This window comes from Amphiprion ocellaris, chromosome 4 (assembly GCF_022539595.1).
Source record: "Amphiprion ocellaris isolate individual 3 ecotype Okinawa chromosome 4, ASM2253959v1, whole genome shotgun sequence".
NCBI lineage: Eukaryota > Metazoa > Chordata > Actinopteri > Pomacentridae > Amphiprion > Amphiprion ocellaris.
This window is the reverse complement of record NC_072769.1, coordinates 6,200,982-6,224,918: the sequence shown is the minus strand read 5'-3', so window position 1 is coordinate 6,224,918 and position 23,937 is coordinate 6,200,982. Positions and strand designations below refer to the sequence as shown.

At 38.7% G+C, this 23,937-nt stretch overlaps 2 protein-coding genes across 3 annotated transcripts; both read left to right on the top strand.

Annotated features, from left to right (window-relative positions):
• The first annotated feature begins 3,831 nt into the window (after positions 1–3,831).
• On the top strand, positions 3,832–14,356 carry tmc8 (transmembrane channel-like 8). Of its 2 annotated transcripts, XR_004848984.2 has the most exons (17): positions 3,832–4,126; positions 4,764–5,025; positions 6,349–6,497; positions 6,594–6,728; positions 6,816–6,868; positions 6,946–7,085; positions 7,159–7,306; positions 8,482–8,646; positions 8,732–8,883; positions 8,962–9,034; positions 9,176–9,285; positions 9,862–10,048; positions 11,643–11,785; positions 11,998–12,141; positions 12,664–12,742; positions 12,909–13,091; positions 13,652–14,356. XR_004848984.2 is itself a non-coding variant. In XM_023290405.3 (16 exons), the coding sequence occupies exons 1-16, from the start codon at positions 4,084–4,086 to the stop codon at positions 13,014–13,016; spliced, it is 2,091 nt and encodes a 696-aa protein (XP_023146173.1). In that variant the 5' UTR covers positions 3,832–4,083; the 3' UTR covers positions 13,017–14,356. The 2 variants fall into 2 exon arrangements, 1 of the variants encoding a protein (XP_023146173.1); XM_023290405.3 differs by having other exon boundaries at positions 12,909–14,356.
• Positions 14,357–14,503: 147 nt separating this feature from the next.
• On the top strand, positions 14,504–17,461 carry LOC111581962 (zinc finger protein 239-like). Its single transcript, XM_035957313.2, has one exon. The coding sequence runs from the start codon at positions 16,278–16,280 to the stop codon at positions 16,923–16,925; it is 648 nt and encodes a 215-aa protein (XP_035813206.2). The 5' UTR covers positions 14,504–16,277; the 3' UTR covers positions 16,926–17,461.
• The last annotated feature ends 6,476 nt before the right edge of the window (positions 17,462–23,937 follow it).

Sequence of the window (23,937 nt, the reverse complement as noted above, 5' to 3'; positions counted from 1 at the left end):
GAAAATAAATGCAGCTGCATGTGTTCTGTTTATGTGTCACTGCAGCTACATGTAACTTTCATCAGGCGTTCCTGAGCTGGCTGCTGCACAGTTTGCATTTACACCTGCCTCAATTCTTGGTCGTTGGTCTCACTGTTCTGATCATGCTTGCAGGCATTTACACCTGTAGTAATAATAATAATAATGCGAAAATCAACCATGCTCTCTGTTTACCGTGTCTTACCGGTGATAAGACGTTGCTGTGACGTGCTGGTGTCGGTGTCCGAGCTGGTGCTGGTGCTGGAGAGGAGACAGGGCAGCCGGGGGCTCCGCGACGGAGGTGGAGTAGGCTTCGCATGTGGAAAGGGATTCTTGAACAGAAATAAACACTCACTCTAAGTACAAGAAAAACACGGCATGCTGACTGAAGTATTAGCTTCTGAGAGCTAAACGTTAGAAACAGCAGCACGAAATACAAGCAGAGCACGGAGTTAGCGCCGATGGCTAACTAGCTATCTTATTGTCTGCTACAGGAGACAACGACGTTACTTTCTAAAAATACTTGTTTGCTTAAAAGAAGCTTGCCACCAATGGAATAAATGATGTATAAGTTTCTTGAAGTCACAAAACACTCACCGTCCTCGAACGTCTCCAACAATGAAGCGGCTGAGTCTCCCTCCTGTTGCTCGCCGGTGCGGTGCCAGTAAATAGCGTCCATTAAACCTCTTCCAACACCTCCTGGTTGACCCACGCCGGCCGTTGTGGTCCTGGGTGGACCGATAGTCACTTTTGAGCTTTTTCAGCTTCTCCCTACACTGCTTCTGTTCTCTTTATATACAGTCTACTGTATATGTGAGCGGCCATCCGCTCAGAGACCTCCTGATAAACTTTCTCCGTCCAGCTCTCTCTGTATTCTTTGATCCACCACCAAAGACAAAGTCTCGACCTCTTCATTCACCCACGGTACAGGTCTGGCTGTCACATTAAAATTATGAAGAACAGAGAGTTTCGTGAAGAGCAATGCACACCGTCGCTGTTTACAGTCATTTTTTAATGCAGGATTTTGTTTTCGTGCTGAAGTTGCTCTGTGTCGTCACTCCCTGCCCAATCAGTGGCCTGCACTATGTAAACGCCACATTATCGGCTCATCTCAGCTCGCTGGGAACCTCAGCCGAGAAGGTGCTGAAAATTAGTCCGTATGGAAACGCTCGCAAACAAAGATGAGACGAGCCGTACCGTGCCGAGTAGATGCTTGTGGAATCGCGGCTAAACAAAGACGAGCGGAGCCGTGCCGCGCCGAGTAGGTCCTAAAGGAAAAGCGCTCGACACTCCGAGCATCGCTGCAATTTGACAGGCTGGTAATCCACAAAGAACGTGATGTTCCAGAACTTCCCTCGGTATGCCAAACGCCCTGGTCCCTGTGTGTGCTCCTGTTGCACCCTGGTACCAGAAAACCGGCGGAGTACTTCCTCTAAATTTGCAGTCACTCTACGGTCAACATCTTGGTCGGAAAGTGCGGAAATAACTTCAACAACTTCAATAAATTCCTCTGCTTTACACGCTACATGCTCGCGGTCAGCAGGTCCTGCTTCCACATACTCTGCAAGGTCTAAAATATCTCTCACCAACTCTCTAGAAAGTTCACAGCGACTCTCCCTCTACACAGCCTCCATGTTTAGAAAGACTTCTACTTCCGGTTTCAAGGCAGACAAAAGCAGTGGATTAGACTTGATTCACGTTAGTCCCGCCCACGGACTTTGACGGGCGAGGTTGACAGATAAAATTAATTCATGATCCACTGCAACACAAGGACCATGAAATAATTAATTAAATCGTGAAATAATGAAATATGTTTTTTACTTAAAATAATTGTTATTTTAATAAATTAATGACATATTTAATAACACATTTATGTATTTAATTCCAATTTTAATTAATTAATGACATATTTAATTCCAATTTTAACTAATTAATGACATATTTAATTATTTAATGATATATTTATTTAATAACACATTTAAGTATTTAATTCCAATTTTAATTAATTAATGACATATTTAATTCCAATTTTAATTAATTAATGAAATATTTAATTCCAATTTTAATTAATTAATGACATATTTAATTAATTATTTAATGATGTATTTATTTATTTAATTTTGGCACTTTTAGTCCTCCATAAAAAGGCAGTCAGAGAGTGTAATTTAACAGCTAAACGACCGGCGTGTTTGTAATTTCACATAAAATAGTTGTGTCAAAAAGCGTTTTTTCAGTTGTTCTTGTCCGTGCGTTATTTTACCTGTGTAATGTAATGTAATTGATGCTGGCAGAATGATTTCATTCATGAGAGCTAGATTTTAAGGATTACAGCTATCGTATGATAACTTTTTTTTGCTTGAAACCCATCTATAAATCATGTACAGTCAAGTTTGCAGATATGAACAAGAATGTTAGACACCAAACACATCCACCATAAACATCACAAAGACTAATTATAATATTACTTATAATCACAAAGTCATGCCTGATTACACGATAAACTACAAATATTTCTTTCCTCACAATTATTTGGTTGTGTGATACGTTAAAGTTTCACAAAAATATACCTTAGCCATCAACATAGATATAAAGTTTAATGTATTTGTACAAATTATTGTCCTACTGCATAAAAGCAGATGGAAACTGATATAAACTGGACAAAATTCATTTTTTGGCACATCGAACCATGAAAAAATATATTTTTTATAGGTATTTTATGCTAACTTTTCCAGAATTTCTGTTATTGAGGGATTTATCATTCTAAATTACAGATTATTTTTCTATATTTATATAGAACCTTATCTTTCATGTAATACACACGTAATCTTTCATTATATGCTTGTCATTTTAAGGTGGTTGCTATTTTATGAGTAACATTTTCTGTACTTTACATTTATTTTTGTTTGAATTAGAGCAACTACCTTGGAAGAGCAGCACTAACTGTTAAATGATAGCTGCAAATAGTTATATTAGTTATACATATAGTAAGATTTTCTTTAAATTTTATTTTACAGTTTTGTAATATAGATGGTTTTTTAAAAAAAACAAAAAAACAGATTTACCAATAAAAGTAATTTTGCTGAATGATGACTTCTCTGTAGTTGTATGTAAGTAGGTTTTGAATGCAGTACTTTTATTCTTACTGTCATATTTTTATCTTTAAATGTTACTGCTTAGTAAAAAGATCCACACACCCTGTGGGTTCTGGGTTGACTTTCAGCCAAAAAGCTGGTACAGAGAAATGTACTTCTCTTAACACCATCCCTGGTGCCACATCTTAGGTTTGCTGTGAGCTCATGTTTCTAGCTAAATGAAAATAATCTGTAAATGCTGAAGTCTCAGTAGAATTGAAACCGATCATGTTGAAATAGTATATAAGAAATGACGCCCATGCTTGTGTAAATGGAAGCCTCAAATGTCTTTGTGGTGTAGCGTGTGGGTGTAAAGAGCCTTTTTGCTACATCATTTCACACATTACTTTGAAACAACAGTTTACAAATTGGTCCAGCACTTTCCACTGTAGATGATGTCTGGTCTTTGTAGCATGCCTGTTGATAGTTTTCATGGATTCAGTGGACAAATCAGAACATGTCAATACTAAAAAGCTCACTAGGATGTCCAATCTGACCAGGTCCAACCTTAAGCAAAACCCCAACCATACTTCTCTAATTACAAATTCATCTAAATATAACTGTCAAAGTTCACTTCACTTGTTGCTCATCAGTCCAGTGTGTATGTTTGTGCATTTTTTTCTTACTAATGCAACGCCTGCGTCTGCATCCTGTCATGTGATTTCCTGTGAGCTGTCAAATTCAGCCTCGGTGTGGACAAATTCAACATCTGCTCCACCTGCCACAAAGTGATCCGTGACAACGGAGCTTGAGGAACGACTCCAGATCGGCCATTCACAGGTCTTCACTTCAGCAGATATTATTGATATTATAATTTTTTAGAAATCTAAATAACAGTTTATGTGAAGAACTTTGTGCTGTAAAAGATGTGAGGAGTTTGGGTGCTTTTGTTGTTCCATTTTTTTAAATAAAGAGGAAGTGCAAGAAGAAAAAAATGGAGGAGCACGAAACTGTCAACTTCTTGAGACTCTTATCAGGTAACAGTGAATAAAACAAATGTATATATGTGTGAGAGAGTAAGGTGACACCTTGCTTTTTCAATGCCCAGTCTATGTAATCAGTGTGATTGTGTATGTAACTATGCTGAATAATGCATTTACGGTACAAAACATGCAGTACATTTTTTTGCGATTTACGGCAGCATGAAACAAGTTGCTGGTTTGTGTCTAACTCAGGTCAAATCCAAGACTATACATGCGAAAATATATAGATTTTTTTTTTTACACATTAAGGTGTTTGCATTCAAAAAGAAGACACTTGAATGACACTAGAAATGGTTTATCTATATGGTGCCATCTTTAAACCTTAGTAGATATAAATTAAATAAAGCATACAACAAGAACTAAATCAATTATAGATTGTTTTGCTGTTTTTCAGTTGTTTATGTCTTTGTAAACTGAATATGTTTGGGTCTTGCGCTGCTAGACATTTGGAGATGTAACCTTAAGGAAACTATCTACAGAATAATTCATAATTGTAATACATTGTGTAATGACAATAAAGAATATTCTGTTCTATTCTTCTATTCTATATTCTATAATTGAAATAATACATTCAGTCCTGAAAGATAAAGAGTCTTGCCCTGCAACTTAATTTAATGTTTCTCTCCCACAGAGGAAAGTACTCAGTCCACTCTGTCCTCGGACTCCTGTGAGTACTATCAGACGGAGATATTTGACCAGCTTCCCAGCGTCCAGGCCTCGCGGCCCGAACAGAGCAGACATGGTCCTTGGGAAGCCTGTGAGGCCCACCATGGTGGTCCAGCGTCTGGGGAGAGGATCAGCCAGGGCCACCCGTCCAGAGGACCAAGAGACAAGACGTCTGAGGAGCCACTCAGAAACTTGGCCATGTGTATTCAAGGGAAGAGAAGTGCCAGGTGGGAAAAGTACACACTGACCAAACCGGCTCCTTTTAATCGCCATTTTACATCCAGTGTGAAAGTTCCTGCTGCTACATATGCAAGCACAAAATCACAGCTTAATGTAAAATATAATGTTTGATTAATTCACTGACATTCTGACGACAGCATGTTTGTGGAATCCTGTCAACTCGAGATCACACTTTGTCCATTTAAACTGATATTCTGATTCTGGAAAAAGTGCAAAAACTACATTTGGTACATCGTTAGTATTATGCGCCTGACATCGTGATGTCCTCATTTCTATGATTTTTTTTCTGCTGCAAATCAACTGCCATTTTCTTTAAGTAGGATTACAGAGTAGAGAAAGGAAAGAATAAAAATGTAATTACAAAAGAAAAGCAGAAGAAAGTGTAACAGAATCATTTTGCATTTTATTTTTGGCCTAAGCAAATACCAAAAGTCAAGTTGACTTTCGCAAAATAAAGTTTCAGTAATGCAAATTGTTGCTTTCAGAGGAATTTAACTGTTTAAGTACATCTAACTTAAATCAGTGACATTGATAGTGCTTGTTAACCTAATAATAATTAACCCCACTTAATTCAATTGCATGTTACCATTTTAAGCAATTTGCAAAAGTTGGTTCAACAAATCTGCCACGAGCTCAGTCTGTTTGTTTCATAGACTGGAAAAGCTCCTCCACACAATCACAGAAGACATTGTTCAGCTGTTTTCACAGTCCTGCCCATGATTGACCACCTCTGGTGAAAATCAACCTTTTTACCTTGCTATTCATGTCCATTTAGTGTTTTTTATACACTGGAAGACAAGCAGTCAACATCATGGTGGAAATTGCAATAATACACTCAAAAACATGGATTCAGAGTTCAGGGGTTTCATACTTAAAAAAAACCCCAAAATTTCAAGGAATCAACTTGGTCAACCTGCAGGGTGGGGTTTCCAATATCATTATTCTTCTTTGGAATATTTTTCCTGATTTTGATATATGGCTAAATTATTCCAACATTACACCTTGCCACGGAGCAGCGGAGAGAAGATTTACAGTGTTTGAGCTGGTGTACTTGAGCTGCTGTAAGTAGAGAGAAAGACAGAGGCTGATTTTTAAGGGTATAATGAAAGACCAAAGAGAGACGTTAATAGATTTTCAGGCATAAAATCAGTGGATTGACCCTTTAAGCCCAATAGGTTCAAATCTTCATTCAGCATAAAAATTTTGTCAGCTTTATATTTAGTTTTTGATAAAATATTGTGTTTTTGCCATTTACACATTTAAGGCCTTGGAATCAGTTCCATGAATACTTTGTTTATGCTGCTGATTAGGGAAAGGAGGAAGATGCAGATCAGTAATATTGGTTTTTGGGAGTCCTGGAGGAGGAGCCAGATTATCAGCAGGAGGAGGGTTTGGGCACAGATGGGAGAAGCTCTGTCCAGCCTGTTGCCATGGCGGCACACACTTCACATCATTGAAGGTATTAAACACCTCTACTGTGTATATGCTTGTAGAGACAATGAGCAACCTTTCATCCATCCATCTCACAGTTCAAACTCTCTGCGGTCTGTTCCAGGCAGGTTTGGAGTTGGCGTGAAGTCCTACTTTGTCTTCCTTCGATATCTGGTTCACCTAAACCTGCTACACTGTGCTCTTATCTGGGGATTCATTCTGGGACCTACAACATTTTATGGCAGAGGCCACAACAGCGGTGAGTCAGCTGTGATCAAAGATGTCAGTAAAATAACCACAACTGCATGTAGACTCCTAAACAAGACAGTTTTCTTTGATTTCACAGAACCATTGAGGTTCGGAGGCAATGACTCTGTTTTAGATTTCTTCCTGGGATCGGTAAGAGTTAGTTTACTCTTCATGTGTAGTGTGTGTTTTCTGTACATGTTTCATATTCATCTTGGTGTTTTCTCTAGGGCTACCTGGATCGGTCTCCGGTCTTCTATGGTTTTTATACTCGTGGTTCCCTGGATTTGCTGTGCTTGAACACACCTCTGCTGTACCTTGCTGGAATCCTCACCATCCTCCTCCTCAGTCTCATTATGGTGGTTCGCAGGTTAGTGATCCCGAACAATGCAACAACAAAAGTTGCAATAGTCATTTTCCTCACATCTGTTCACCTCTGATAGAACCACAGTTGGCTACAAGCACACGTGGATGCTGGGGAAGCGCTACAGCATGAATGTGAGCTATAAGATCTTCTGTGGCTGGGACTTTACCATCCAGGATCCTGCTGCTGCTGCTCTCAAACACAGCTTCATCAGAAATGACCTCAAGGTAAATAAACTCTATATCTACATAAATGAGGCCATTCTTTAGTACAGAGGTGTAAATCTGCTGGAGTTCCTGACCAAAGCCCAGTAAAGCTCATAAATGGCAAAATATTACAAAATATTACCAGTATAAGTCAATGCAATTCTATTGCACCACAAACTACAGTCTCCAAATTACCCTAAAGCTGATTCAACTGTTCACCATAACAGGTTTTATGCATTGAAGGGGGTTACACTGTAAAACTCTAAAACTTTCTGTCAACAAAAGGTCATTTAGTGTTGCTCTCACTGTTTTTGCTCACATCACATTTGTACTCACTACTGGGTAATTCTTTTTTTACTGTGATATAAAATCCTGCACCTCTATTGAAATGGTACAACCATGGCTAGAAGTAGAGAGAACTTAAAGATGTCTTTTCTATAGCATGTCAACTATTAAACCATAAATCACAAAAATAAAATAAAAATCTGGAATCAGCATGTGCAACTATTTTCTAAGTTCCCACAGATATCTCCCATAGATATCACTCTAAATATTGTTTAATATATATTAAAATTTCTTTCCATACTTGTCTACAATTTGCACTAAACAAAGCCTGCAGTTCAGCTGAAAAGTCTTTGATATTTTTATTAAGTGACTGTTGGTTGCAGCTGAGTCACTCATAGGTTTGCAGTTGCATATATATATATATATATGTGTGTGTGTGTGTGTGTGTGTGTGTGTGTGTGTGTGTGTGTGTGTGTGTGTGTGTGTGTGTGTGTGTGTGTGTGTGTGTGTGTGTTTTTCTCTGAATTTGGTTAGAGTAAATGCTTCATTTTGTGCAATTCTGTAATGAGATCTTAAAGATAAAATTATTTTGATAATGGATTTAAGCTTTGACTTGGTTGAGTTTCCCAACTGTTCAAGAGCTGTTATAAACTCTGTTGACTCTCTCTATTTTTTTAAGAGTTTGTGACCCGGATAAATGGTGTGGTTTTGACATTTCTTTAAAGACAACATACTGTTTAAACCCTCCAGCAGGTACTGGGGTTCAGAGGGAAGAATGAAAATGTCCATGTACAGTGTATAATGCAGACATGCGCTGTGGTTCTTCTGGTGTTTAACTGTCGGTTGTATCAGTTATGAAAGTGATTCAATATGGACACCACCAGACTGTATCTCTTCATGTTCCTCCTCAGCTGTTCCTGGAGGAGCAGAGTTTCTCATTGCGGGCGGCTCAGAGGACACTAGGTCACAAGATCCGTCTTCACCTGCTCAGGTTCATCCTCAACCTGCTTGTCTTGTCACTGCTGGGTGGAGCCTTTTATCTCATCTACTTCTCCACAAAAACATCTCAAAATGAGGTAGGGATTCGATGCTGACTATCCTGTTTTTTTCTGTGGTGTGTGATTGAAGTAATGGCTTTTCATATGTGGCTGTATTTCTTAGAGTGAACACTACTGGTTGGTCAGTCTGGTCCTCCAGTATCTTCCTCCCATCACCATCACCTTCGTCAACCTCGTGCTCCCTCACATCTTCCGTAAGATCTCGTCTTTTGAAGATTACTCTTTCACCACGCAGGTGAACACCACACTTGTGAGGTAAGATGCACAGGCCAGGGAGATACACAACTACACACACAAACTCACCTGCATGGATTCATCTTGTTTCTTCTTCAGGAGCATCTTCCTGAAGCTGGCCTCCCTCGGGATCTACTTATTCTTCGTGTTCACAACAACAGAACAACAGCAAGTGAGTTGAGAGTGAGATTAATGCTGTTGCAGCTTCGAAGAGACATTATCAGTGCTCTCACTGATTCACACTTTCAGGACTGACGTAATTTCAGGAATAAAGTGGTTTCTTTAACCCAGTTTTTTGTCTGCTTTTTTGCAGCATCTTTTTCAGTGCAGTGAGAACAAGTTTGGCAGAGAGATGTACAAGCTTTGCATCTTCAACTTCCTCGCCACTTTCTGCGCCACCTTTCTTTTGAACTACCCCAGGAAGTGGGTTTGCATAAGATCAGCACTCAGTTTCTTTCTTAGTCACCACTGTGCCTTAGATGGAAAGATCAGTGTGCTTGATGTCTGTCCAAAGTAGATTCCACAGCAGATCTGGAAAGATTTAATCAGGTTTTGTGAACTTTATAAATAAGTGAACAAAACCTTTTAAAACTTTTTTTTTTTTTAAATTTGGTGAATATAGGTGGAAGTTTATTCAGTGAAAATGGAAAATAATATCAGTATCTACCATTCTTATGGTAGTTTTTTGACATGTCCATTTCTGTCTTTGATCTCCTGAGTGGGATGTTTGTTTCCCATAAAATCAACAGTATTTAAGGATTAAAGTCTTGAAAATGAATGAATATAGTAAAGTAAATACAGTAAAAGTGAAAAATAATCTTAATATGTAATATTTCTATGGCTGTTTGAGGCAGACATTTTCATCCTCAATGAATCTGTGTCACATTTTAAAATTGACGTCTCAGTGTAAAAAAAAAAATCAACAGTGAAACTGAATAAGACATCATACATTTTAACAACATACAAAGAACAAATAAATATCTCCCTTGTGTTTGACAGGCTGCTGCAGGAGAAGTATCCCACATCCCTGCTGGCCCGGTTGTTGGGGAAACAACACTTTCTGATCCCCTTCAATGTTCTGGATCTGGTGTACAGTCAGACTGTGTGCTGGGTGGGAGTCTACTACTGCCCTCTGCTGCCTCTGATAGCAACCGTCACACTGGGGGCCACATTTTATGTCAAAAAGGTTGTCTGGAACATGACAGTTATACATCACCTATCATGAATCGACTCTTCAAATATATCTCACCATCTCTGTGTATTTTCTAATGTTAAAATTTAATTCAAAATGGCACTAACATGATTTCTACAAAGTGTGCAAGAATAATCTACAAAACAGGTACAATCCAAATAGCTACAAGCACAACTTTAATAAATTAAAACAACATTTTATAGTATTATATTAGGAAAGCACAGAAAAATAATTTATTTAAGAAAAAAATACCAATACATTAGTGTTAAAGTACTCAATGAAAGTAAAGTCCTGCAAAAAAAACCCTTTACTTTAATAAAAGTACATCTGCAAAATGTGGTTAAAGTATGAAGGTAAGTCCCTCTGACTGATATATTTTTATATGTGGCATCTCTACATCATTAATAGTGAAGCATCAGTATATCAGTATATCAGCAGCATGTTACTGTTCAGCTGGTGGAGCCAGTTTAAATTACATTAAACACAGTTTTATATACAGAGACAGCAGATAAATCTGAGGGCTCCTCAGATAAAAGAAAGAAGATTAACAACCTCATACACAAATCTGTCTCCCTGGTTTTGGGGTTTTTACGCTATTCTTAGATTTTTATGTATTTTGGATATTGGATCATTTGAAGATTCTTTGAAATGAGACCATATGAAAAAATATTTTTTGGTTAGGCTTTTAACAACTCATAGACATCTAAAAAAGTGACCTTGAAAACACACGGTTTTTAGTAAAAATCCCAAAAAGTAGGAAACAGCTGGTTTGATCTTTAAAAATAAGTAGCACTTGAAAGCTTGTTATTTCATTCAGTGTGTAAAATCTTTGTCTTAAAACTAACTAAAGCTGTCAGAATAATGTTGCAGAGCAGAAATGTTTTGGAATGGAAGTTTAAAGTAGCGTTAAAGACCGAGGTAAAATGGGAGGACCTCAAAGTTATACTTCAGTAAAGTACTTGAGTTAATGTATTTAATTCCTTGTTGCTTGTAGTTTGCATGTTCACCGGCTTCCTAGAACAGTCCAAAGATGTGCCGAGGTTAAGTGGTGATTCTACATTGTTTGTAGGTGTGAATGTGAGTGTGCTTGGTTGTCTGTCTCTTTGTGTGGCCCTGAGATGGAAAGGTGACCTGTCCAGAATGAGCATGACCTTTTCCCTACGTCAGTTCAGATAGACTCCAAACCATCGCCCTCACACAACCCTACAGGGGAAAAAGCGATGTATCCATAATGGATGGATGGATGGACTGTTATTGATCATGATCAAAAGAACAAGGAACTTTCAGACAGGTTGGAAGGAAAACAACACCAGAGATCAAGCAGGCAAAAAAACATAAAAGCAGTTTAAGAGCCTGATTAAAAAAAAAAATCTGACAGAGGAATTAATTTGACAAAATTGATGGAATTGATTAATGAGAGGAAAATGAAATAATAAAACAAATAATTCTAAAGCACTGTCTACAGAGAAAACAAATCTAATTGTTGGCATTCTTATTTGCTAAAGTCTGATGACTGTTGGACAGCTGTGTTTTAATTTTTTTTAACAAATAGTTTTCCAACATTGTCCGTCTCTCTCTCTGTTTTCAGTTCAGTGTCCTGCGCTGCTGTGTGGCAGAGCAGCGGATGTTTCGAGCTTCCACCTCCTCAGTTTTGTTCCACTTCATGCTGCTGCTTGGTCTCCTCATGGCTGCAGCCACACTGGGATTCAACCTTTACCTTTACCCTTACTGGCAAGTGCTCACACTGGACACAAACATGACTTTACTGTAACTCTGCACCCTTCAGCACTGCATCCAAAACATACACATATTATCTTCTTTAGGTGTTTAACTGTTAATGTAAAACCTCTTTGACATTTTCACACAGTCATGCAGATCATATTTATGCTGTACTTTTCTCAGCTGCTACTTCCTCTAATTTGTTCCTCTTCTTTCTGCTCCAGGTCCTCCTGTGGTCCGTTTGGAAATGGACAAACTGTGTTTAATGTGACAGAAGATTGTGTCGATAAACTCCCTAGCGCAGCAGAGACCACCATCCGCTATCTGGCCTCTGAGGCCTTCGCTCTGCCGCTCATACTGGCTGAGATGTAAGCATGCAAAGTGACAGTAGATTTAACTCCACTACAAAGCAACCTGTTTGTATTTCCAATGTGATAAGTTGTTCAGTTCAACCTGTTTCCAGACTGTTCTGTCCTGTGGGTGAAGGGACAGGAGCCAATCAAACTTTGTTAGTGTAACACCTCTCCTACAGCTAAGTCCTAAGAGCTAAGTCAGGACAGATATTGGTTAAAAATGTACTAAAATAATATTACCGTAATATATAATATTTTTATAGCTATGGTTGATGCAGACTTTTTCATCTTTGAGAAAGCTGTGTAACTTTTTCAAACTTTTTGATGTCTAAGTGTGGAAACAGCAACAACATAGAAATGAAATGAAAAATAAACAAATTTAACAACATACAAACAACAAACTAAATGAATAAAATGACATTCTGTGGAAAACTCATCATGATCCATGAAGATAAGCTTTTTAAAAATACCAATGCAGTATTTTGATTTGAACGGCTGGTCTTTGAATGTGACATGAAACACTTTGTGTTTCCTCAGCATAATCTTCACCTCGTATGTGTCACGGAGACGAGCCAATCAGAAGGCCATTGAGAGACTGAAAGACATGCTGGTTATGGTAAGCACATTCCTCTGAATTACTCACAGAAAGATGATAAGGAAATGTGTGACTTACAGTCAGTGTGGTCCCAGTAAGAGAATCATTGTTGCTGGGGTGTGTTAGTATGTCATGTTTCCAGTCTGAGTGCATACTGTGCCCATCAATTTGTATGTTTCCTTTACAGAGCAGCTCAGATAAGCGTTTCCTGGTGAAGCAGCACACCACAATGCTGAGACGTAGAAAGATCACCAACAGAGTTCATTCTGCAGAGGACGCCCCTCTCAGTCATTAGAAAGATCCTCCTCCATGCATTTAAACTGGTTAACGTGTCCACAGACTTCCACTTAGCGGCAGCAGGAGACCTGAGGTGAAAATTAAGAGTCAAAGGACTGTTGAACTCAAACTTTTCCAGTTATGTGAAATACAAAGATAACAAATACAACTGTGAACCTTTCCTGCAAAGGTCACATAAGTCTTCATGTAAACTACACAGAAAGTTTGTTTTTGTGTTCATTTTATGTCCTTTTGAGTGTGTTCACCTTGATTTTTACAGTTTAGAGACATTGTATGAGATGAATGTATGCAAGTGAACACAATCATTTTATATACAGACATAATAATCTCAATATTGTTTCAAAATGTCACTTCAGCTGACAGTGAATGTTTTTCAAATGTGATGTTCAATGGAACCTTTTCATTTTTTACATGTTCTTACTCTTCATTGTATTTGGCATCACACTGATACTTAGAGTGAGGAAAAACATGCAGCCTAAATGTTATCTGCGTGCAACATACAGTCCCCTCTAAAAGTATTCTAAAAGTAACAGTAAGGCCAATTCCTTTATTTTTGCTGTAGACTGAAAACATTTGGATTCATCAAACGATGAATATGAGACAAGAGATTAATTTTTCATTTTTTATTTCTAGGTATTTCCATCTGGATCTGATACACAACTTGGAAGATAGCATTATTTGCAACCGAACACCAAAGTCTTAGGTGAGGAACAGATAGACTTAAAATAGATTAAAGTGAATAATATTTAATTGCAAATCCTTCGCTTGCAATAACTCTATCGCGTCTGTGATCTATTGACATCACCAAACTTTTGCATTCTTCTTTTGTGATGCTTTTCCAGGCTTTCACCACAGCCTCTTTCAGTTGTTTGTTTTTGGGGATTACTTCCTTCAGTCTCTTCTTTAGCAGGTAAAATGCAGCTCTATAGGGTTTAAGTCTGGAGATTGACTTGGCCAGTCTAAAATCTTTAACTTCTGGTCCCTGATGAACTCCTTTATTATTTTGGCACTGTGTTTTGTCCCTGTAATCTGTATATTATGTCTATATCCATTCATATATGTCTCTATGTCTATTGGCATAGTATGCTCATTGCACCTCCAATTGTATATTACAATCTGTAAATATGTGCATAGCATCTCAATATTCGGTGCATTATGTCAACAACAAACCATTCGTATTTCATGGTTATAATATATCAAGTCTCATTCATCTGTTTATCTCTGTACATTTTGTAAATCTTGCACTTGCTGCTTATTGCACTTCTGGTTAGATGCCAAACTGCATTTCATTACCTGTACTTGTACATGTGTAATGACAATAAAGTTGAATAATCTAAACATCTCGCTGCACGAAGGATCTCCCAATCAGTTTGGTTGTCTTTAAATTGGCAGACAAAATGATTCTGCAGACTTCTGAGTTCATTTTGCTGCTGCAATCATGTGTTACGTCATCAGTGAAGAAGCCATGCAAGCTCAAGCAATGACATTACCTCCACTGCATTCACAGATGAGCTTGTATGTTTGGGAATATGAACAGATCCTTAATCCAAACTTTAGCCTGTCCATCACTTTGGTAAAGGTTCATCAGTTAATCAGTCCATAAAACTTTGTCCCAGAATTTTTGAGGCTCATCTTTGTACTTTTTGGCAAATTCCAACCTGGCCTTCCTATTCTTCCTGTGAATGAGTCATTTGCATCTCTTGGTGTAGCCTCTGTACTTTTGTTCGTGAAGTCTTCTCCAAACAGTATATTGTGATGCCTTCACTTCTGCCTCCTGGAGGTTGTTGCTGATGTCACTAACAGTTGTTTTGGTGTTACAGTGTCGTTACTAAGACTCACTCATGCAACAGCGACACGACAGACAGGAATTTAAATTCAGTGATTTAATTTCAAAAATAGACAGTTACATGGACTCAGAAGCAGAACCGCCAGCAAACTAGAGAGTCCCCTATGGGAATGGGAGGGCAAAACTGAAATACCAGACTACAGTCAAGGAACGGATGATTCTATGAAAACTAACCCGAACAGAGTACAACCAAGCCAGGAAAGTTAAGCAGAGTGACACTACAGATTACAGAGAAATGAGATGCCAAAACGGCACAATTAGAAATAACCAAAAAACACTAAGAAATACTTAGGTCTAGAAAATACTGAGAACTAAACTCACAAGGGCCGAAAGCGGTCAGCAGAACACTAATCAGAATAATACTCACCAAGAGGACTCGGAAACTACTACAAGCCAGCACGGCAGACCACAAACCTAGTAATCAGCTATACAACAGTTAAGCTAGAACTGGGTTTGGAGATTGAGCTAGGAATTTAAGTGCCAACAGACTGGAACTGAACAGAGCTGGGCAAGGCGGGCGGAGGTGGTGTGTGGCAGGAGTAGTGGCAGAGACGAGGGAGGAATGTGTGAGTGGAGATCCAAGGAGGGGTCCAGACAGATGGCAGGAGGCAGACGGAGGATACTGGAGAGGGAACGGCAGGCAGGTGGATGTCCAGGACTACAGAACAGGAGAAAAACTGTTACCACAAGAAAATTACCAAGGAACTAAACAGAACAAAGATCAAAGCACTGACTGAGGCCTTGTCCACACGTAGCCGGGTATCTCACAAAACGAAGATATTTTTCTATGATTCGGCCTATCATCCACACGAAAACGCAGATTTACGTCATCAGAAACGATTCTTTTTAAAAACTCCGACCAAAGTGAAGATTTGCGAATTCTCCATTTTATGCGTCTGCATGTGGACATCAGTAACCGGGGTTTTGGAGACCCAGAGCCTCCACAGATTAATGAGGAACAGGAAGAACTCTGCACCAGTCAGCAGGGAAAGCAGATTGTATTGAAGCAAGTGGCTGATACCTTTCTATTGACTTCAACTGATAAGGACAGTGACCAAAGTGAAGTCAAACCAAACAGCGACCAGCTCATCTCTGACAGTTTAGCAGTAGGTCAGAGCCCACATCAGGAAGGAAGTCAGCATGTAGACTCAGAGTCAACTAGAAATGCTGCGCTGAAGCCAAAGAAGAGTCATAATAGAAAGAGCAGTCACAGTAACAACGTAGACAAGTCTTCATTGTCAGGAATTCACCATGATACTGATGCAGGTAGAAAGTCTGTAAAATGTTTGTGGAAACACCTTTGAGAATAAGGACCAACTCCAGAAACACCAACATATCCACAAGGGTGTAAAAACATATGCTTGCAATGCATGCGGAAAAAGTTTTAGTTTCCAGTCTGTGCTGAAAGTCCACATGAGAACTCACACAGATGAGAGGCCATATTCTTGTGAAAGATGTGGGAAAATTTTCAGTGACCATAGTACACTTTGTGTCCACATAGGAATTCACACAGGTGAGAGGCCGTATTCTTGTGAAACATGTGGGAAATGTTTCAGTAAAAGTTGTCATCTGACTACCCACAGGAGAATTCACACAGATGAAAGGCTGTATTCTTGTGAGACATGTGGGAAAAGTTTCAGACAACGTAATAATCTGACTGTCCACATGAGAAGTCACACAGGTGAGAGGCCGTATTCTTGTGAAAGATGTGGGAAAAATTTCAGTCAACTTGGTCCTCTTCATGTCCACATGAGAATTCACACAGGTGAGAGGCCGTATTCTTGTGAAAGATGTGAAAAAAGTTTCAGTAAAAGCAGTAATCTGACTGTCCACATCAGAACTCACACAGGTGAGAAGCTATATTTTTGTGAAACATGTGGGAAAAGTTTCAGTCACAGTAGTCATCTGACTGCCCACATGAGAACTCACACAGGTGAGAGGCCGTATTCTTGTGAAAGATGTGGGAAATATTTCAGTAAAAGTAGTTATCTGACTGCCCACATGAGAACTCACACAGGTGAGAAGCTGTTGTCCTGGAACATCAGTGAGAACAAACCTTGAAAAAACATGCATTCATTCACATCGTTCAGGGTAAAAGTAGGTCTTGTAGATTTAAAGCGCCTTTAGACCACTTCAACAATGATTCTGTTAGTTTATTACATGTCAGACTTTGACAGATGGATCTTTTAAAATCTGTCAACCTGCTCAATGGATACTGGGTGACTTTTACAGGAACACATTACATGGTTGTCAAACCCTCATGTTAAGTTCAGATGTATGTAAATTGGTTGTAATTCAATTCAACTTCAGTCTGTATTTCTGTGGTGGGTCTTTCCAGAAAAGAAAAGGATTTCTAAAGAAAAGAAAGAAATTGAACTCATTTCTGTTATGTTGTAAAATGAGTGAGTGCTGTGCTGACATGGGTTGTAATGCAGCTGTCTAATTGTATGTGTTGTACTTTATTTGGATGTGTACAGAAACACAGATTATTCAGTTCCTTTGGTTAATTTTTGTTGGTAACTTTAGTCTGATTAGCTGATGAAATGTTGACCATACATGGTTTTGGCATCACTGTTTGAACTGACAAATTTTATTTTCAAAATGAAAGTACTTCCTTCACTCATTTTTTTGTATTGTAAAATGCATTAAACAAATAAAAACACCTTGCCTTGCCGTTTATGTTTTCTGTGTGAGTAATTGATTGAACTTAATGTCTTGCATTCAGTGCAGTTAACTCCAGTTTTAAGGCAGCAGAGGAGCTGAAGTTTCTGAGATGAATGAACTTCAAATGACCTACAGTTGACATGTTTCATCCTGCAGAAAGTTGAGATGGGCTAGAGCCCAACTGGAACCAACCAAGAGGCTGGATACACCCTGGACTGATCACCAGTCCATCGCAGGGCCCAAAGTTCCGATCAGACAAGCAGGTTTCAACCCAGAAGAAACAGTGTTAACCGTTGCACCACAGCAACACCTGCCCATCCATATTACAGTTTTTATAATAACGTTGAGTGATATTTCTGTAAAAAGTTATCCTTCAGACAAAATCAGATCTTATGGGTTATGAATTGCTTTTCTTCAGACTGTGTCTACTTCTGAAGATCATAAGAATCAGCTAAAGTTGTGAAAAGAGTCATTTTTTTCTGTCAGAATGATGTTTCCAAGGTCAAAAATTAAAGTCATTGCTAAAATAAAACGCAAGAATGTTTCTTCTTCATGTCAAAAGCAGCCACATGTGGTATTTATCCTCTTTGGATAACTTTGACTTTTCCAGTTCAAATAATATAGATGGATAGATGGATGGATGGATGGATGGATGGATGGATGGATGGATGGATGGATGGATGGATGGATGGATGGATGGATGGATGAGGTGTCCCCTAAATAACCCTAATCCCAGGTTTCCCATCTGACTGCAAGCAGTAATTAGTAAAATGTAAAACTAAAATGTGGTCATAAATCATTCAAATGTATTTCAAAACACTAGAAGCCCCAAAAAAATAATAAAGTATCTACTTCCTCTCAGCCATATTCACAGATATCATCATGAATAGCCTCAGGAGTCAGCATGTGAATCTTATCTGACATAATGGTAGTATTTGTGTATTATATAGTGTACCATACTATATTCTGACTTTGGGATCAGTCCTGACTCCTGACATTTAAAGAGTAATGATGACTAAAGTACAGATACTTGATGATGACCAGTGGTGGAAGAATCATTCAGTAAAAGTGAAAGTGTCACTTTACACCACTTTTCCATGTCTTTGTATTTGTAGTTTTCATGTTGCTGTATCATTTTCATATTTTCAAACAGCATAATGAGTAGACAATGATTATTTTATGTTTGATTATTATCTGTGCTGACATTTATTTCTTTGTTTTGTAAATGAGGTGACTGAAATCAGATTTAACAACGTCTACTCATTAGTTGATCAGTGCAAGTTGAATTGATAAATTTGATTAACTATTAAGCGCTTTCTCTTGAACCACTGGCTCAAGCCATTCGCAGCTCGCCTACAGTCTCTCCAATTTCTTTAAATGGAACCAACCACCACTGTCAGGGCTGCTCCAGCAGGCTCTGGCTAGGGCTCCTCCCTCCTTTTGTGTTTCTTCCTTTTCAGGTATCCAGAGTGTTGTGGCAGCGGCGGCAGGTGAACAATCAGGGGCATCAGCTGAAGCAGGAACAGGTGTGTCGGAGCCAGTCAGTCTTCCACCTCCTCTCCATATATTCAGACGCCAGTCACCACTTGGACGCCGGATTGTGAATGCACACAGTTAGTTCTGCCGTTTGTTCACTCTAGCCAAACCTAAGTTGGATTTTTTGTAATTTTGTTTTCTCCCCCTTTAGTTGGAACCTCACCTGCTCCTGTGGCCGAACCATCTGCCCCTCTTTGGACTTCCCTACAACTACCGTTCCAGGCAGACACCGGGATCCTCTCCACCCACTCTCCATCTTCAGTCTGGACTCCATTCTGCTGTCGCTGCCTCTACCTTTAGCTCAGCCCGTTACCCCCCTAGTCAGCTGTCCGTCCCCAGCACGAGCCAGGTTGAGGTATTTAGAGTTGTGTAGTTAAACGTTACCTGAGACCCTGTCATTTTTAGTGAGCTTACTTGTTCTTTCGCTTTGAGTCTGCATTGTGTTTTTTTTTTCAGTGAGCTTAGTTGCTCTTCCGCTTCGAGTCTGCATTATGTTTTCTAGTGAGCTTAGTTGCTTTACAGCTTGGAGTCTGCGTTGAATTTTTTAGGGAGCTTACTTGCTCTTTCGCTTTGAATCTGCATGGTTTTTTGTGAGCTTCGAAACTTAAAGATCCTCGTTTTTCGTTCTGTTTTTTACCACAAGTATTTATCAGCTCCACTAGCCATTGTGTTAGTTCCCGATCTTGCTTTGCTGTTTTTTTTTGTTTTTTTTTTTGTTTTGTATTAGAAATGACCATTTGTCCACCTGCCACTAGGGACTTCCTTGCCCTTGTATATAGTGTGGTTTTTTTTTTTTTTGTTTTTTTTTTCCAATTCCTGTTTCCGGGGACCAGCTACTGGGAGTTGTAGTCTTTTGATCCTTGCGCTTTGTCAATAAAAGTATTCTTGTTAGCATCAGCTTGTCTCGATCTCTGTTTCTGCGCCTGAGCCTCAAAGAAAATCATAACAACCACATCTCATTGTATGCTGATGATGTCTTGCTGTATTTAAATAACCCACTGCAAAGTATCCCACATGTATTGACTGCCTTTGAACATTACAGCAAGCTTTCCGGTTTCAAAATAAACTGGCAGAAATCTGTTATGCTACCTTTAAATCAGGCTATGGGTAATGCTCCCATCCCTGCATCTATTCCTGTCACAAAAAATTTTACTTATTTAGGAATAGAAGTATTTCCCTCCGTACAGACAATAACTGATAAAAACTTTTCTAATACACTTAAAAACGTAGTGGCGGACCTTGACAGGTGGTTTAGCCTACCAAATTCACTTCGTGGTAGGTTAGCTATTATCAAAATTAATATTCTGCCTAGAGTCAATTTTGTTCATTTGATGCTTCCCCTTCCGCCTCCCACCCAATATTGGAGCAAATTACAAACAGCGATATCAAAATTTTTCTGGCGAGGCAAACGACCGCCTATCAAGCTCACCACAATGCAGCGAGGAAAACAAGACGGTGGCCTATCTCTCCCAAACTTTAAACTTTATAAATGGGCTTTCACATTGAGGCCTCTACTAACTGGGTTTCAATCTGATGCACAGGTATCCTGGCGAGTGATGGAGGAACGGAGGTTAGCTCCTTACTCTTTTTATAACTTTCTGCATTCTAATATTTCAATTCATCAGTGCCGTGTGAGAACTGGTCCTCTAACGTCATACTTACTCTCTATATGGAGGAAGGTTGAGAACTTGGCTGACTGTTCTGCTGTACATTCTCCAATATTCAACAATGACAAATTGTTGATTGGTGGCCAACCCATCCACTTTCCTGATTGGGAAACAAATAATATCCGTACACTTGGTGATATATATGGAGAGGGGGGACTGCATAATTTCCAGGACATATGTGCTAAGTTCGGTACTTCATGTACGTCTTTTTTCTTTTATTTGCAGTTGAGGTCATCTTTAAAATGTAGTGGCGTCCCTTTGCAGAGGCCTCTCACACCACATCCTCTTTATAAACTTTTTCATTCTACTAGAAGCACAAGTGGCTTTGTGTCAAGACTCTATGTACTTTTGTTGCAGCATTCTTACAGACCCCTGGCGTTAGACATGTTGTGGAGGAAAGACATTCCAGATCTGGAACCCACATTTGAGTGGGATAAAGTTTGGGTTAATGTGGGATTAGCATCCAGAAATCCTGACCATCAGCAAATACATTACAATTATATACACAGGACACGTGCAACTCCCAGAAAGCTCCATTTGATGAAGGTTATTAATAATCCTATATGTACTTTTTGTTCTTCCAAAGCCATTGGTAGTTTTTTCCACATGTTCTGGGAATGTACCCCAGTGTTCAAGTTCTGGAAGATGATTGCCTTTAACCTTTCTAAGCTATTCAAGGTCAATCTGCCTTCCTTCCCTACTACACTCATCTTCAATGATTTGCCAAAACTTGGTTTAACCCTGGACAAGAGAAGAGCATTGTTAGCCGGAATTACAGCTGGAAAAAACTAGTCGCCACGCGATGGAAACCTCCACATTTGCTCTCTTTCCAAGCATGGGTTCTGATGTATCTGGATATTGTTTATTTGGAGCTGTCAACAGCCAGAATCCACAGAGCCACAGACTCTGTTGTGAAGACTTGGTACTCACTGCTAACTAGTCTCCATGGGTTACAAGTGTAATGTGAGAATGAGGCCTGTAATTCTGGATCCAGGGAAGGGGTGTTTCTTCTTTTAAATTTTATTTCTTTATTTATTTTTCTTTCAGTTTTGATTTTGTTCTATCTTGTATTGTTTTAAGTGTATGTTTTCAGTTACTGCAATTACGTATTATTATACAAGTTCTGTACAGGTATGTATATTTTATAGTTTGCACTTTAGTTTGTAACGCATCATGCCTGACTTATTTTCTTTTTTCTATGTTAAATAAAATAAAAATTTGATCACAAAAAAACTCTGTTCTCCTCATTTGGATTTAATTCTGTTATAATAACTGTTAGTTTATGTATTTGTGGAGCAACAGAACATTTTCCACAGACAATTTTTCTTCCCAGTTACCAGTTTTCTAACAATGGCAGATTCTACCAGATGACACTGAAAGGACTCTGATAGTTTGGCAAGTAAATGTTTATTTTCTTATTGGTGCTGGTTTTAATTTACTTTATATGCAATTTTAGTGTATTTGTAACCCACCTAAAAATTACCATCTAGAAAATTCACAAAAGTATTTCATATGTTTTGCACATGTTTAAAAGTTCATTTGAATACATTAGTAGGATTTTGTCAAGTATTAAATACGGTGAGCATTGTAGATAGACGTAGATAAACTAGCATTTAGTAAGTCATCAAGATAATATGAGTTTCCTATTGCACTTTATAATCAGACACAAAATTTCAGGTGAAGTCATTTATTTGTCTTTATACTTGAGTTGTTATTATTTTCGACATTTTGCAGCAGTTGACAAAACGCTTGGTGGTAAATTCCTCTAGGTGGCAGCTGACTGGCAGAAGCGAGGGAAGAACCACAGCAATTATTGTCCATCTCATTTTTTCTCCTGGTTTTCACAGGTTGGTTATCATCATAAAGTGCACATGATGTTAAAATAACATACATGGTCTGTTATGCCTTAAATAATTTCATAAGGATGGTATGTTTGATGTCAGTATGTGTGTTTTGTGTATTGTAATGTCCGTTTCGCCAGATGCTAGCAAGTATTAGCCTAGCAGGCTACATTCAGCTAGGAGTAGCACATAATGGCTGCGGTATTGTTGTTTTCGTGCTTTTTTTGCTTTTGTTAACTTTGTGGGGCTCCTTTGACATTCTTTTAAAATATGTATAGTTCTGTGTTCTTTTGTTCTGTATCTGTTCTGTGTGTAAAAAAGGGGTTGTGTCAACTTTGCCGGACTCGCCAGTGCTTTTATGGGATCATGGGATTCCCATTATCTGTTTTAGTGGCACATTTTATAGATTTTATTTGTACTATTGCATTGTGTACAATGTGAAAAGACATGGAAGTTTAGTAGACAAAGAGGAAAAAAGTTAACTAAGATGCATCATAGGTATCATTTATGAAATACATTTCTATGTAAATGAAATAAACAGACTGGCAGAAGCGAGGGAAGAAGAACAACAGCCATTATTGCCCGTCTCATTCTTTGTCCTGGTTTTCACAGGACAATTTAATCGGAAAACAGGCTTCACCTACGGGGCCTGTTACATTAGTATGTCATGTTTCCAGTCTGAGTGCATACTGTGCCCATCAATTTGTATGTTTCCTTTACAGAGCAGCTCAGATCAGTGTTTGAAGCAGCGCCGCAGTGCTGAGACGTACAAAGATCACCAACAGAGTTCGTTCTGCAGAGGACGCCCCTCTCAGTCACTGGAAAGATCCTCCTCCATGCATTTAAACTGGTTAACGTGTCCACAGACTTCCACTTAGCAGCAGCAGGAGACCTGAGGTGGCCGAAAATTAAGAGTCAAAGGACTGTTGAACTCAAACTTTTCCAGTTATGTGAAATACAAAGATAACAAATACAACTGTGAACCTTTCCTGCAAAGGTCACATAAGTCTTCATGTAAACTAAATAGAGAGTTTTTGTGTGTGTGATGAATAGTCATTTTATGTCCTTTTGAGTGTGTTCAGCTTGATCTATTCAGTTTAGAGACAACGTATGACATGAATGGATGCAAATGAACAGTCATTTCATATGCAGACATAATAATCTCAATATTGTTTCAAAATGTCACTTCAGCTGACAGTGAATGTTTTTCAGATGCGATGCTCATTGGAACCTTTTCATTTTCTGCATGTTTGTAATCTTCATTTGTATGTGACATCACACTGTTAGTTAAATTGAAGGAAAACATGCAGCCAACATGTTATCTACTTGCAACATATGTGTAACACCCCTTTGCGTTGACGTGTA

What these genes read in the sequence shown, in the direction of transcription:
- tmc8 (XM_023290405.3), top strand. Translation starts at nt 4,084, where the DNA reads ATGGAGGAGCACGAAACTGTCAACTTCTTGAGACTCTTATCAG. An exon ending in CAACAACAGAACAACAGCAA is followed by an intron (nt 9,035 to 9,175) that starts GTGAGTTGAGAG and finishes GCTTTTTTGCAG; the next exon opens with CATCTTTTTCAGTGCAGTGA. An exon ending in TGAAAGACATGCTGGTTATG is followed by an intron (nt 12,743 to 12,908) that starts GTAAGCACATTC and finishes TTTCCTTTACAG; the next exon opens with AGCAGCTCAGATAAGCGTTT.
- LOC111581962 (XM_035957313.2), top strand. Translation starts at nt 16,278, where the DNA reads ATGAGAACTCACACAGATGAGAGGCCATATTCTTGTGAAAGATGTGGG.